Consider the following 13843-nt stretch of genomic DNA (forward strand, 5'->3'; position numbering starts at 1 on the left):
CTTTGGCCTCGCACGCTCAACAGACGGATACGGATGAGATATACACCACTTTGTCTTCAGATCAGGATGGTCCCCCACCTTCTAAGAAAGCACGTAAGGAACATTTCGTTGATGCGCCTACGCATCCTCAACTACTCACTTTCAAGCCATCAGATATCGTTCATCCTAACTCCTCCACTTGGCTTTGTCCCCAGCCGTGGCTGAATATGTTCAAGCACATATTTGTCAGCACTTTGAGAAGGAGGTTAGAGCTCGCCTTCGGTCGGAATGTCCAAGGCCTGACTTGGCAGATAAATTGGCCGACACTCCGGAGGTGGATCCTACTATGGTGACGTACCTTAATAAGTATGATAAGGACCCAAAAAGCGGCATTGACAGGGCATGGTGTCCTGCCAAGATAAAATGTTGGATCTGCTGGGTCCTCTTACAAAGATCTTGGACCTGGAATTTCAGGCCAAGGAATCATCTTCTCTTGTGGATCCTGATGAGTTGATTTAATGGTCACAAAGGGCTATTTGTCAACTAGGGAATGCCAATTGCTCAATGTCCTGCGAGCATCGCCGCTCCATTCTACTCTAATTGGATCCCAAACTAGCGGAACTGTCCTCATCTGAATCCGGCCCGTTAGCTCAGGACTTGTTGTTTGGCCAGCCGTTCCTGAAGGAACTGACGAAAATTGTTTCGACCTTTAGTGGGCTGGATAAGGCTCAAGTGTCCCTTCGGAAAGCTTTTCGTCCAGTTTTAGCAAGGGCAGGACAATACAGGGGACAATTGTTCGGCCGCGGGTCCAACGAGAATACCAAACATGGATTCCAGTCCCAACGTGGTGGAGGACAGGACTCTGTCTACAATAATAGAGCCTCCTTCTATCCCTCTCGTAAAAGGAGAGGTCAATACAAAAAAGGACGCTACGGTGGTGCTAAAGGAGGACATCATGAGTCCAACACTTCAGGTGAGATTGATTCCAGCTTCAGAGGTTGTCTTAGGGGCAGGATTCAATTTTTCTACCAACTTGGCATCTGATCTACAGCGATGCATGGGTGTTAGAGACGGTTCAGGGTTACAGGATAGAGGTCTACCATTCCCTCCATCAGTCCCATCCACCTCCTCCCCTGGTTTTTTCCCTTCATGTTTCGCAAGCACAGTTTTCCTGGTCCAGAAAAAAGGGGGCGGGTCTCGGTTGGTACTCAATCTCAAAGATTTCAACGGAGGAGTGGTTTATCGTCACTTCAAGATGGAATGCATCCATGTTCTTCGGGATCTTCTTCGGGAGGGGTACTGGATGGTCCGCCTCGATCTGAAGGATGCGTACTTATTGATTCCAATTTACGGTCCTCATCGTCTGTTCCTGCAATTCGAATGGCAGGGGAGTTGGTTCGAGTACAAGGTTCTCCTGTTCGGCCTTTCGTCAGCACTTTGGTGCTTCACGAAGCTTCTAAGGCCCGTTTTAGAATCTCTGTGAGCCCGAGGTGTTCATCTAATTATCTATCTGGACGACATTCTACTCATAGCAGATTGCCCTCGAACATTGATGACACACTTGGAATGGTCCATCACTCTTTTGCAATCTCTGGGCTTTCTGGTAAATCCTCAGAAATCGGTCTTCCTTCCCTCTCAATCGATAGAATTTCTGGGTTTCCAGGTCAATTCTCTCTCGTGTCAGCTCCTCTTACCCAATCAGAAGATCCGTTCCATCAAGAGGGAGTTGAATTTAGTTTTATCCAAACAGAGTGTTGTTTAGGTCTATAGTTCGGATTGTCGGTCTGTTAGCTTCTTCGATTCAGGCAATTTTCCCGGGTCCTCTTCATTACCGGGCACTTCAGCTTCTAAAGATCCGTCATCTCCAGAAAGGCCTTCGCTATTCAGATCTGATCCCTCTTTCAGAGGAAGCGAGGTGGGAGATGCTATGGTGGTTGGAGCACATGGAATCCAGGAATGGACGAGCCCTGTTCGGAGCATCCCCGGAGGTGGTGATAGAGTCCAACACCAGTCTGTGGGGATGGGGAGCCTGTTGCGGTCCATTGTCGATGGGGGGGGGGGGGGGTTTCGGTGGTCCCAGGAAGAGTTCTCTCCATATAAATTGCCTTGAAATACTAGCGGGGTCTTTTGCGATCCGTTTTCTAGCTCTGCATCAGACCAACAGTTGCATACTCCTCCGCATGGACAATGTTTCAGCGGTTCGGTATGTCAACAAGTTGGGGGGGACGAAGTCCAGAGTTTTGGCGGAAATCGCCAAGGATTTCTGGCACTTTTGTCTCCAGAGGAAGATCTCCGTTAATGCAGAGTATCTTCCCGGTCGCAATAATCTGATTGCGGACTGGAACTCGCGACATCTCCAGGATTTCAGCGATTGGAGGCTTCACCCTCGAGGGTTCTGCTCTCTCTCCCGTGTTTGGGGTCAGTGCCAGATCGATCCGTTTGCATCCCATCTCAACACTCAGCTTCCCCAGTTTTTCAGCGGGCGTCCGGATCCGGAAGCCCTGGCCTCTGCAAACCTGGCCATCGATCCTGTATTACGCCTTTCCCCCCGTTTATGATGATTCCCAGGGTCCTGGCTCTCACAAAGCATTATCAGTCGGAGCGGATTCTGATCACTCCTCTGTGGAGGGCTCAAGCTTGGTTCCCAGTTCTCCTGGAAAGGAGTTGTGCAGTACCGCTCCTTCTTCCCCAGTGGTGGAATCTCTTAATAGACCCTCTCGGCAATCCACATCCCCTAATCGGGTCAGGCCATCTTCTCCTAGTTGCATGGCGAATTTCGGGGATCGCTGGCAAGTCCCAGGCCTTTCACAAGACGCTACCAGATTTATCAGCGAGGCTTGGTCCCCCAACACACAAAAACGTTATGCAGGGGCTTGGAAACGAAGGTGTGGTTGGTGTGCTCAACGGGAGGTGGATCTCGCTTCAGCGGATGTCTCTCTGATTGTTAATTTTCTGGCTTCTATCGCCTCGTCCGGTCTAGGTTATCGGACGGTTAATAATTTCCGTTCGGCCATTTCCGCAGGTCATGTCACTATTGATGGCAAGCCTGCTGGAGAACATCCTTTGATTTCCAAATTGCTTAAGGGTATTCGGCTGGTGAAACCAGCTTGTCCAAAATATGTTTCCTTATGGGACTTTTCCATTGTTTTGCGATTCTTGGAGGCCTGGCCGTCCAATTCTTCTTTATCTCGCAAGCAACGTTCAGCGAAATTGACTATGCTATTGTGTCTTGTTTCGTGCAAACGCGTTTCTGATGTTCGTGCACTGGACCTGGCAGGTCGTAGTTTCACACCTGAGGGTGTTACTTTTGCTATCTCCAGATGCAATAAGTGTAATACGTCTTCAGTTACCTAGCCATCTTTTCCCAATAATCAGAAACTTTGCGTGGTTCAATGAGTTAAGAATTATGAGGCGAGTACTGCTCCTTTTCATCAAGATATGCAGGGTCAATTGTTAATTGCTCTACAGAAGCCTTTTCGTCCTGTAACCCCAGCTATGTTGGGCCGTTGGGTCAGATGGCTCATGAATGAGGCTGGTATTGAGGTTTCCATATTTGGTGCACATTCAGCACGTGGGGCTATGGCTTTTAAAGCTTTTTCTTTGGGAGTGACTCTGACTGATTCTATGTTTAAGAATTTTTATTATAAGCCATTTGCAAATATTGCTTCTGTTGTGGTGGATCAGCTTCAAACAAGCATTATCGGAGCCTTCGGTTCTGACATAGAATTCAAAATTTGCGAACATACGTGACAAGAATTTTCAATTCTATTAAGGACACGGAGCCGAGGATTATCCCACCCGTATTTCTGCATTTCGTAACTGTTGACATGGTTATTGATTATTGCAAATTGCATATTGTACTTTGTTTCTTAATGTTCCTTGTTTTTTCCCCACCCTTGTTTATTGATGCTTTTTCTACACAGAAAGAATGTGTATTACGGTTCTATAACTTCTTTTCAGGTTCTGACCCTAAATAGAGGCTTCTGTCCAGCTCGATTTAGCCTACCTGACAGTTTTCTTCGGTTTCCAGTTTGTCTACGGCTGCAAGCATCCGGCCTTTCATCTCAGTGGATTTCTGGTTCCCGCTGGTTTATTCCTTCTACGACCTTCATTTTGGACTGATCGTTTTTCTTTTTGAACTGTTCTTTAGGCGCCAAAAAAAGAGAATGTGGGGCGTTTTATACTGACTACTCTATGGTTTACCATGTGATACCCTGGGTGTTATGGGTATTGTAGTACTGTTTTTACCATACTATTTCTAATTGGCTGCTAAGCATTTATAATAAAGAAATGAGAAAGCATAATCCTCGCCTCCGTGTCCTTAATAGAATTGAAAATTCTTGTCACGTAGGTTAGCAAATTTTGAATTCTACGCGCCCGTTGGTAGTTCCACTCCTAGCGGATTCTAATGGTATTGTGGTAATGGAGTGATTGTGGATTTATGTAGCTTTTCAACTGAAAAACAACATAATTTGAGATCTCTATTATTAACATAGGTGGGGACAGTCGTAAGATCTAGAAATACACGCCACTTTCTTCACAATTGTAGGTCATGATAATGTATCAGTTCCGATTAATTTCGTATTGCCGGACAATTGAGTACATTTCAATACACAAGGGACCCCAAGGAAGCAATACGCTAGGGACCTTGGGGAATTACGTTGACTATTGAGTACACCGATTATGGAAGGTCAGGCAGTACTTTGTACTTTTTATTCCAAGATGGCTGACACGCTGCACGTGGCCCGATCACATGATCGGGGATAGGTCATAGAGAGTTAGAGAAACGCTGGCAGCACTCGACTGATGCCGGCGAACGAGAGAGGAACTGATTCATACACCGTACCTAAAGTAAGTTGGATGTATTAATACGAGGCAGAGCAGGTCTTGATTACCAATACATTCGAATACCAGGGTGACAATAGCGTATTACGCTTTCTGTTCCCTACATAGATTACACACGAGCAGAGTATAGTGCCATCTTCATATGAGTACAGCTTTTGTTTGATTTTTGTTTGTTCTGTGGAAATGTTGATATAGAATACTGATATTGACAGAAAGCATTAGAAATGATCTGTATATGCATATGTTTTATCTATAGACCCACAATAGAAAGAGGCAGAAGGTAAGATAGAAATAATATTGTACATGGCGTTGACTATTAGGTTCTAGTGAAGTAGTAGTTGATTACAGTTGTTTACAGTTGGCTGTGGTCTCTCGGTTTGTAGGATATGACGATTGAGGTTTTAGCTACCGGTCGTTTTTGTAAGTATTTAAGTGCATAAACACATGTAAGCTGTTTGGGCATTCAGCAACTAGGTAACGTGCAGCACTATTGGTGAATCCGGCTTGAAGGTGTAGTGATGTTATACACGTTTTTGTACGTTTTGTACACATTTGGGACTTGTAGTGTTTTGGCAGTGGTGTAGTAGTACACTTCGGATCACCTGATTTGGTGAGGGCAGACAATACATATTCATGTATTCAAGAGATTTTTGTAAATAGGTTACTGATTATGCATATATTATTTTACGCTAAATTCATGGTGCAACACATGTCCTGATAAAGGTCTTGAAGAATAACAGTTTGTGAGACCGAAAACGTCGACGCTATGACACTTTTCTGACTGTATACCATTACTAATCAATGTATTGGAATTTTGTATATAATTGTTGAATAATACACATAAGTATATGGGCAATATTGACCAATCTGCCCTATGTCTAAAAAGTGTCAGATGTTTATGCATATGTGAGAAACTATGAAGCAGTAGACACCCGAGTTGTCATACATGAATTGACATATGGATTTATGCCTATGCGATGATAGAAAGATATGTTTTTTATGTATCTTATGAAAAAACTATAAAATATTTGACTTTTGATAAAAATCTCTTGCTTTTGATGGAATTTCGTTCACGGATGTGACATATTTGAAATTGTAAAAAAAACGGCAAGTGATTCCCTAAGGAACATTTTTTGTTGCGTTATCGCACTAGTACAAAGCAAATTTTATCTGCACTGACAAACAAACTTCCATGCACTGGGAGGTGAGAAGCGGCCGAGAAATGTGGTTTAAGGCTGGGCCGCCAGCTTTCTCAGAGTTAGTCCTCCAGGTCACAACAAACTACTTATTGGACTCCCTCGGACTGGCTGCATTCAAGGCTCAGCTGCTGTACTGTAGCATGTGCCTGAATTCTAGCAGCAGTCGCGGGGATCCAATTACTGCTTGGCTCTGAGAGCATTGCTAATTTCCGAGCCAGAGTTCCATGGCAGACATACTCAAGGGGAAATCCTTGCTGCCAGGCGCAGCCAATAAGGTCTAGTTTCCATTTAAAGTCATGGTAAAACATTAGAAAAATGCTCCTGGAGAGTAAAAACAACAAGCATTTGCAATTGAATAGGTCTAACATTTGCAAAACGTTGAACTACTAGCATTGTAAATAACAAACCTTTTATTTATGTGTTGGTTTTGAAAACATAAATAAAAGGCATTGCAGTTTACAATGCCAATCGCTTAAAATTTCGCAAATGCGAGACCTATTGCATTGCAAATGCTTGTTTGTTTTTATCAGTACAACACCCTAAATTCAAGGGAAATATCAAGACGTGGGCCCAGTGCTCACTGTGTCATAGAACACAAGCTATACAACATTGACAAAGCTTAACTATCCCGAAAACGTTGTGGAGTTGCTTGTGGTCCTGTTCAGAGGGCACATGGCCTGGCAGTGGCTCGGATTAAAGAATTTCACACTTCACTTTTTTGCTTTCCTCAGCGCTAAGCCCCAACTAAAACGGGTGTGTACGGACTTGTGGTCCAGGCTCCATGTACCGCAGCTCTCAAGCTGTACCTCACTGACAAGGCCTAACTATGGTGAGACCGGGCTGCAGTTGTGTGTGTCGCCATCAACAGTGGACCTTGCCTGGATGTTCAGGTGGGGATGTTCCTATTGGACCAGAACCAAGGCTGAGATACATGTCTGGTTCCTGTCTGAGGTGGCATGGTGGGCATAAAAAGACAGACTGCAATGCTAACCGAGTAATTATCAGTGGCTGGGATTAATTCAAGCAATCTATCCATCACTTCGTGGGTATTTCTTGGGTCAGCGTAACTGCAGGCAGCCAAAAGTTACAAAGTGGGGCCACACCATCTTACAGCCCAAGAACAGTTACTTTGTCAAACTTCCTATAACTGTACTGGTAATAACCAGATGAAAGCACAAGGAAGTACTCATGTGTTAGCTCAACAAGACCACACCTGAACAAAGAATATTAACAAGGGCTGGGACCTCTTAATGAGAATGCTGAAACTGTGGAGGGTTGGGGGAAGAAGAACTGGTCCAGCGCAATAAGTGAATGTGAAACAAGGGCCTCCACCCACTGATTACAAATACTTAAAGAAACAGGAAACTAGATGAGGCAAAAAGTATACAACAGAGTTATGTGCATCTGTTGATAAGTTATATTCAGGGGAGAGAACCACGTTTGTTTTGATTGTACTTTAAGAAGCTGCGAACCATGAAGGATGTGGCTGGGCCCAATGAGCCTGTAACATTGTATTGCTACAGTACTCACAATGGTGCACTCTGGTGAGAATACGTTAGTTAGGCAATAGTCGTAGTATAGGAAGCGGTTACAAATAGTGTAATGGTAGGATTCAATGCTCAAGCAATGGTACAAGTTAATCTATTACTGCCAGGCTGAAATCTTTATCAAAAGAACCTTTTTTCTTTTTTATTCATGAGAAAGAAAAGGAAAGGATTCCAATTACTGGAACGTATACACAGAGATAATATAATAAAAGAGATCCAAGATTTGTAGGTTCAGTATATAGACTACCAACAGGACCTGTGCAATTATCCCGCAATGGAGGACCAAGTTATACAGAAGGGTTGACTGAATTATGCAGCAAAGAAGGCAAATTGTTTGGTGGAATGTGGCACATTCAGTGGCAGTATTATTTGACTACTCTGTCATTTTAACATGCATTTATACTTAGCATGCAAATACTTCCCCTCATTGGTTCCAGCTTAAGATCTGAATGCAAAGATCAATAGCGGAAAGTGACCGATTTGGCCTTAAACAAAGCCTGCCACTATGGGGCACCACTGGTGGCGCTTACGTCTGAATTCATTGGATGACACTGAAATGCATCAACGCATATACGTGGCTAACTTTGTGGAATATGCTGGTAAAGCAGATGAGAAGCCTGTAGGAATGATGTGCCTACATTGAATATTTGTACAAATTAGCTGCTTAATTAATGACAGAGTGTATTGTTTATTGTTTTCTCTCGTCTCGATTTATGTTTTTAACATATTTAATATAACAACTAAATTGGTTTAAATCTTTTATCTTCTTTATTGGATGGACACTATGCACATGAAAGATAACATTACATTGTACGTATATTTATTTTTAAAACAATATTTATACTTGAATAGGCCGTGTCCTGTCCACACACAAAGGTGATCAGTGGTGAGAGAAGGATTTGTATTTGTGCAGTGCCATACAGTGATTTGGTGTACACTACCATCCCTTATCTAAAACCAATTTGAGTTTGAATTCCTCCTCGATTGGCCTTTTTGCTTTTTACCAAATTCACTTTCGTCCTACTGGACGTCTGTGACCATACCCACAGGAATAGAATTTGAGCTGAATAAACTGGGGAGTTACACTGTGGCTGAGCTCATGGAGTTCTAGAGGGAATGGAGGCTTCCACCCAAACACGACACCAGCAAGTTGGAGCTACAGAAAGCTCTGAGGATCTTAGGGGATGTTCACCACTCGCTGGCAGCAACAGAGGGCCGGAATGAGGAAAATAATGTGGAGGAGCAAGGAGAAGACCTGGAAGCAGGTCCTGAGATGTAGCACAGAGGAGATAGGGTTGTTGTGCCTCCAGAACTGGAGAACCCTCCCAGACCGAAAAGCAGTGTGTCCTCCCAAAGTCTGCTCCCAGAGGAGCTGGCGGACAGGGAAGCTAATAGGGAGATTAGGCTGCCGATGGCCAAACTTGAGGTGGAGGAGAGAAAAGTGAAAGTTGCTCATGAAATGAGTCATAATGAGCTGGACTTGAACGCCAAACAGCTGTTGAATTCCAGCAAGAATGGTGGCAGCAAAACTACAGTGCCCAGCAGTGAAGGAGGGATCCACATATCTATAGACTTGGTGCCTGGCTTCAAGGAAGGGGGATGACAGACAGGTGGTGTGAGGCATAGGAGATAGATCTAGAGGTGCACAGGATCCACAGGATTGGTGAGCTGACCTGTGGAGGCATATTCTTGGTGATGCTAGGGACACCCTACTAGTCATAGAGAGGCGGGGACAGGCTAAGGTATCCCACCACGAAGGAGACCCTTGTCAAGAGTTATGGATTCACCCCAGAATAGTACAGGTTGAGATTCAGGAGCAGTCAGAAACGGTCTCACCAGTCCAGGGGGTATCTTGTGGGTTACCTTTGCCAGACACTGGATGGTTGGGTGAAGGGTAGTGAGGTAAACATACTATGAGGGGCTGTACAATTTGATTCCTAGAAAGAACATATTCAGCCCTGTTTTCTGGAGCTACGCCAACACCTGGGTGATTGCAGGCTCACTACCCAAAGGAGCGTGCAAAGGAGGCAGACGTCTTGGTGAGTACCACAGTGTCTGGAACAGCACTGGGGAGTGATCCTAAGGAGGGTGGCTCAGGTTCCCATCCCCCATCAGAGTACGGGGGAGGTACATAGTGACCCAGACAGGTCAGTCCCAGTGTGGTGAGGGGAAAGGTTCCCATGTCTCTTCTAAGGATAGGAGGGAAGGTTATGGTGGACGGAGATCCAGGGTGCCATATTTCTAGCTCCACAGCTTGGGTCGCTCCCAAAGGGGGCACAAGCAGGGGGACCTGGTCTGTACCTAGAGATCATCCACTGGTAGGAGCTCCATAGTGCCATGTGAGTTGGGTGGGGGGCCGGCACAGGCACCCTATCAATTCTGCTGTCTGGGGGTACCACTCCACAGCGGAGTGTACAGAGGCCCAGAAAGAGTGATAGGGGGTGCAAACAGTCCACAGTGAGATGACCAGTGGGTCAGGGGTTGCAAGTGCCAGGTAATACAGCACCCCAAGACTGGCACTGCTGAGGCCACCTCTGACCCAGGGTGGCTCCATGCACGGTCACAGGGACAGAGGGCTGGGCCCTGCACAAGGCAGACTCTTGTATGACACAGAGTGTGGCTCCTATGTTCAGCCTAGGGGAACAGACCCTAGGTTGAAGGACCAGTTTCAGGATACCACCCCAATACAGGTGGGAGGTAGAGTGGAGAAAAGGTGCCAGAAACCTGGGGCTACTGCCCCCCACTCCAAGAAACCTCAGGAGCACATAGGGAACTCCTCGCAAGCACCAAGGCTGGAAGAGAGGCCTACCCACTATCCCCGCTTAGAGCCTCCACCTAACATTGGCTGGCCTCTGGTGGTTATTACCCTTAATGGCCGAATTTTCCTTGGGTTGGAGACAGAAGTCTGATCCAAGGGGTGGAATGGACCACATCACTTTGTTGGCCATGGTGGAACTATGTGTACTACTGGGATGCATCTGTGAGCAAGTTACAGAGTAACTGACTCACTAATTACTGAGTGTAATAAAGTCTGCATCACAGATCTAATTTCAGCAGGTAAAACATACTGAAAATCAATGTGGTAAAATACCTGGACATGTGGATTTTGGCGTGTAAAGTTTTAGAGTCTGCACTTGCAACTGGAAAACTATAAACTCATAAAAAACGGATTATGTAGGGCGTGTTAATTATCGTAAAAACCTCTGGGGCATTTATAATGGTGGCCTAATTGCACTGGTGAAAGAAACAGTCAGGACATAACTGGACTTGCAAGAAGAGAGCCAGGAACATGTGGTGTCTGAGGCACTCTAATTGGAAAGCCTAGTGAAAAAGTGGCAAGTTTATTGACCTCCCATGATCCGGACGACAACATAGTTAATGTCAGCACTCTCCTCAGACTGAAGGACAGATTCTGGCTCCCTCATGGGTCACAACTATGCTTAAAGAGCATCTAGAGTGTTAACATTTCATGCAATGTTGAGACATGAGCCCTACTACCCAGCTCTATAAGTTTAGTTGGAGTGGGCAACAAATAAAGAAAACAAACTGTACCATGGCCCTATGTTTCAAAAAGGCTTTCTCGAGTAGGGGGAACCATTACCCTCTTTTACTCTAATGGTACAAGTACAGTGATAAACAATTTACAAGATCGTAGGACAGTCAAATTATGGCCAGGCCAATAGAAATGAAGGCACTGGTAGCAGTGTACCCAGACTATAAGTGCGCACCAGAGCCCCATTGTTATTTAAGTTGTCAGATAAATGTATTAACTAAGAATGCAAGTGGAAACAACGTTTGTTTGATTTATACCAGAACTTGGTGAATATCTGCAGACAACAGCACTCTGGAAGAGGTTATCCTAAAGGCTAACCAAGCTGGCTAGACACCAGTAAGTCACATTCATCGTATGCCTCTTCAAAACAATATTTCATAAATATATAAAGTCCATGGTTGCTGTGAGGGAAAAAATTCTACTATAAACAAATATAAAAGAAACAATCATTAAAAAATGTATAAAAAGGTTTTCAAAAGAGCCAAGAGTCATTCAATCTCTTAGTAAAAGGGCTACGAACAGGGCCGGACGAAGACCCCAAAGCAGCCCTGGCAATTTGGTCGGACCAACCTGGGAGGAGAGGAGTGGAAGAAGGGGTGGGGGTGCAAGTGGGAAGCACTGATGCTTTTGTTACTAGAGGCCGATACTGCAGCACCACTCCAAAACCGACCCCCAGTAACAAAACTGGCCCCTACCACCTGCAATACTGGCCCCCACCCCTGCAGCCTCCCAGGGAAACAACTGATGCCCGTTACGGCTAGTTCAGTCCTGGCTACTAATAGCTATGGTGTCACCTGAAGGAGAGTGAACTATAATATTAATTATCCAACCAAACGGACACCGTTGGTGAATCCAACTGACATTGAATGTCAGGTGGAGTTTTAGATCTGTACAAATAAGGACAATCAGATTACACAGCTTTTTTTAACTTCTGATAATTTGTGATTTGATTACGATAGACTGGTTCTGCTGTGCTCTGAACATTTACGGGAAGAAACCCGGACTTCTCATCAAGCACTGCTGCTACAGAAAACATGTTTATTCTATGAAACACACTTTATATACTTTTTATGGTTTGGGCAGACAATTATGCGACCACCACAAGAGAAAGGCTTTGGTTCCTCCCAGACGTTAGCAGTACATCTTTTGATTCGGCAGAAGTTGTGTGCGTCCATAAAAAAAGTGTTTACCCTCCACCAGCAATTAGCATTTTGTTTTAATTTTCCAGCTGCTGAGCTTGGACTTTCAGGGGCACAAACATGACATTGTAATGCTGTAAAAGTGTCTTAGATAACTAGATAATTGAAGGTGTCTTTATTTCTCTGGCAGCAGCACAGAAGGGAGGAGGGCAGTCTATAACCTACGCGAACTTTTAGGTCTGGCTTGACAGTGTAACTGTCACTTGAGCTTTTAACCTACACCAATACTATTCTACAGTTCTTTGCTTCCACACAAATACCTATGTAATTTACTTGTAATGCTTCATATCATCAAACAACATTCCTTCAAAACCAGACTTACTGACACTGCCAGTGCTTGTTAATTTGGCGAGTGACATATATTTATCAATATCAATGGGTGGAGAGACTAGACAGGGAAAACACTGATCGGTGCAGGACTTCGAGAGGTCAGAGGTTATGGTACTGCAAGATGTTATGTCTGTACCTGTCTAGGTATAAAGTGAACCTGTGATGCCTGCAAGTTGTGTAAGGACCATCGATATGGTCTGGCATTAATAAAGATCAAAATGCAGAAGCAACTATCAGTTTTGGCAGGTACAGTAGGGATGCGCTGTGAATCCTCTGGTGTGCAGCCAGGCAAAGCTTAAAGATAGACTTACAAGCTGTACGTAGAGTACTGAATCATGAAAAGGTGTGTGTACATTACACTGCATGAGTTACTTTAAGAGGACTTTAGGTTATTTTTATTTATGGTGTCACATAAAAACAAAATGCATGTTTTAAAGTAATATGTACAAAAATCCTTTCGATATTTCTCAGGAGGCAAACTGGATGAATTCAATCAGACGGGTCTTATTTAATCTGAAGCAAAAAAAGGAAGCATATAAGAAATGAAACTAATTTTAAAACATTCAGAAAGTATTCTAAGCTACACAATAAGGTTAAAGGGGTTTCTCAGGTCACAAAGCCGCACTTATCCCATATTCTCGATCATAGAAATTGAGTCAGATTTGATGAGAGAGAAAAAAACACCTATTGTCTTAGTAACGACGAGCAGTGTTAACAAGGAGTTACAAAGATGCAGTTACATTTATTTAAGCTGCAATGAAGGCTAATTCTTAAATACAACTTATGAATATTGGCCACTACGCTTGTGCAACCATTCTTTTTAACGTAAGAGTTAGGATAGAGTCAATGGAAAGTGAAGCAGTGAATCTTTAAACAGGTAACTCAGAAACCAAGTCTGGCACCTACCACCAAGCACAGGTCACAGACATCAAGCTCCTTTTCAACCTCTGTAAGAATATTAGAATCCAGCGTCTCCCCAAACCAAATCACGTGGGGCCGAAGGAGGCCATTGCAGCCCTGCTTCTCACACCTACACAAGAGCAAAACAAAAGAAAGCTCACAATGAAGAAAGAAATGTCAATCAACCATCTTCAAACTAATTATGTCAAGTGCCCAACTTAAGCACATGTGGCTTGTGAGTGCATAAAATAATCAAAGGAAAAAATATTTAAATGGCAGAGTGTCTCCAAG

At 44.2% G+C, this 13843-nt stretch overlaps 1 protein-coding gene across 4 annotated transcripts in view; it reads right to left on the bottom strand.

Annotated features, from left to right (window-relative positions):
* The window catches only part of SIRT5 (sirtuin 5), a 165147-nt gene that overhangs the window by 36715 nt on the left and 114589 nt on the right, over positions 1-13843 (bottom strand). For all 4 annotated transcript variants that reach the window (XM_086965094.1, XM_086965096.1, XM_086965093.1 and 1 more), the window contains exon 7: positions 13559-13682. In XM_086965094.1, the coding sequence (XP_086821220.1) occupies positions 13559-13682 (124 nt within the window). The remainder of the gene's footprint in view (positions 1-13558; positions 13683-13843) is intronic.

The sequence above is a fragment of the Lissotriton vulgaris genome, chromosome 4_1 (assembly GCF_964263255.1).
Source record: "Lissotriton vulgaris chromosome 4_1, aLisVul1.2, whole genome shotgun sequence".
Taxonomy (NCBI): Eukaryota; Metazoa; Chordata; class Amphibia; order Caudata; family Salamandridae; genus Lissotriton; species Lissotriton vulgaris.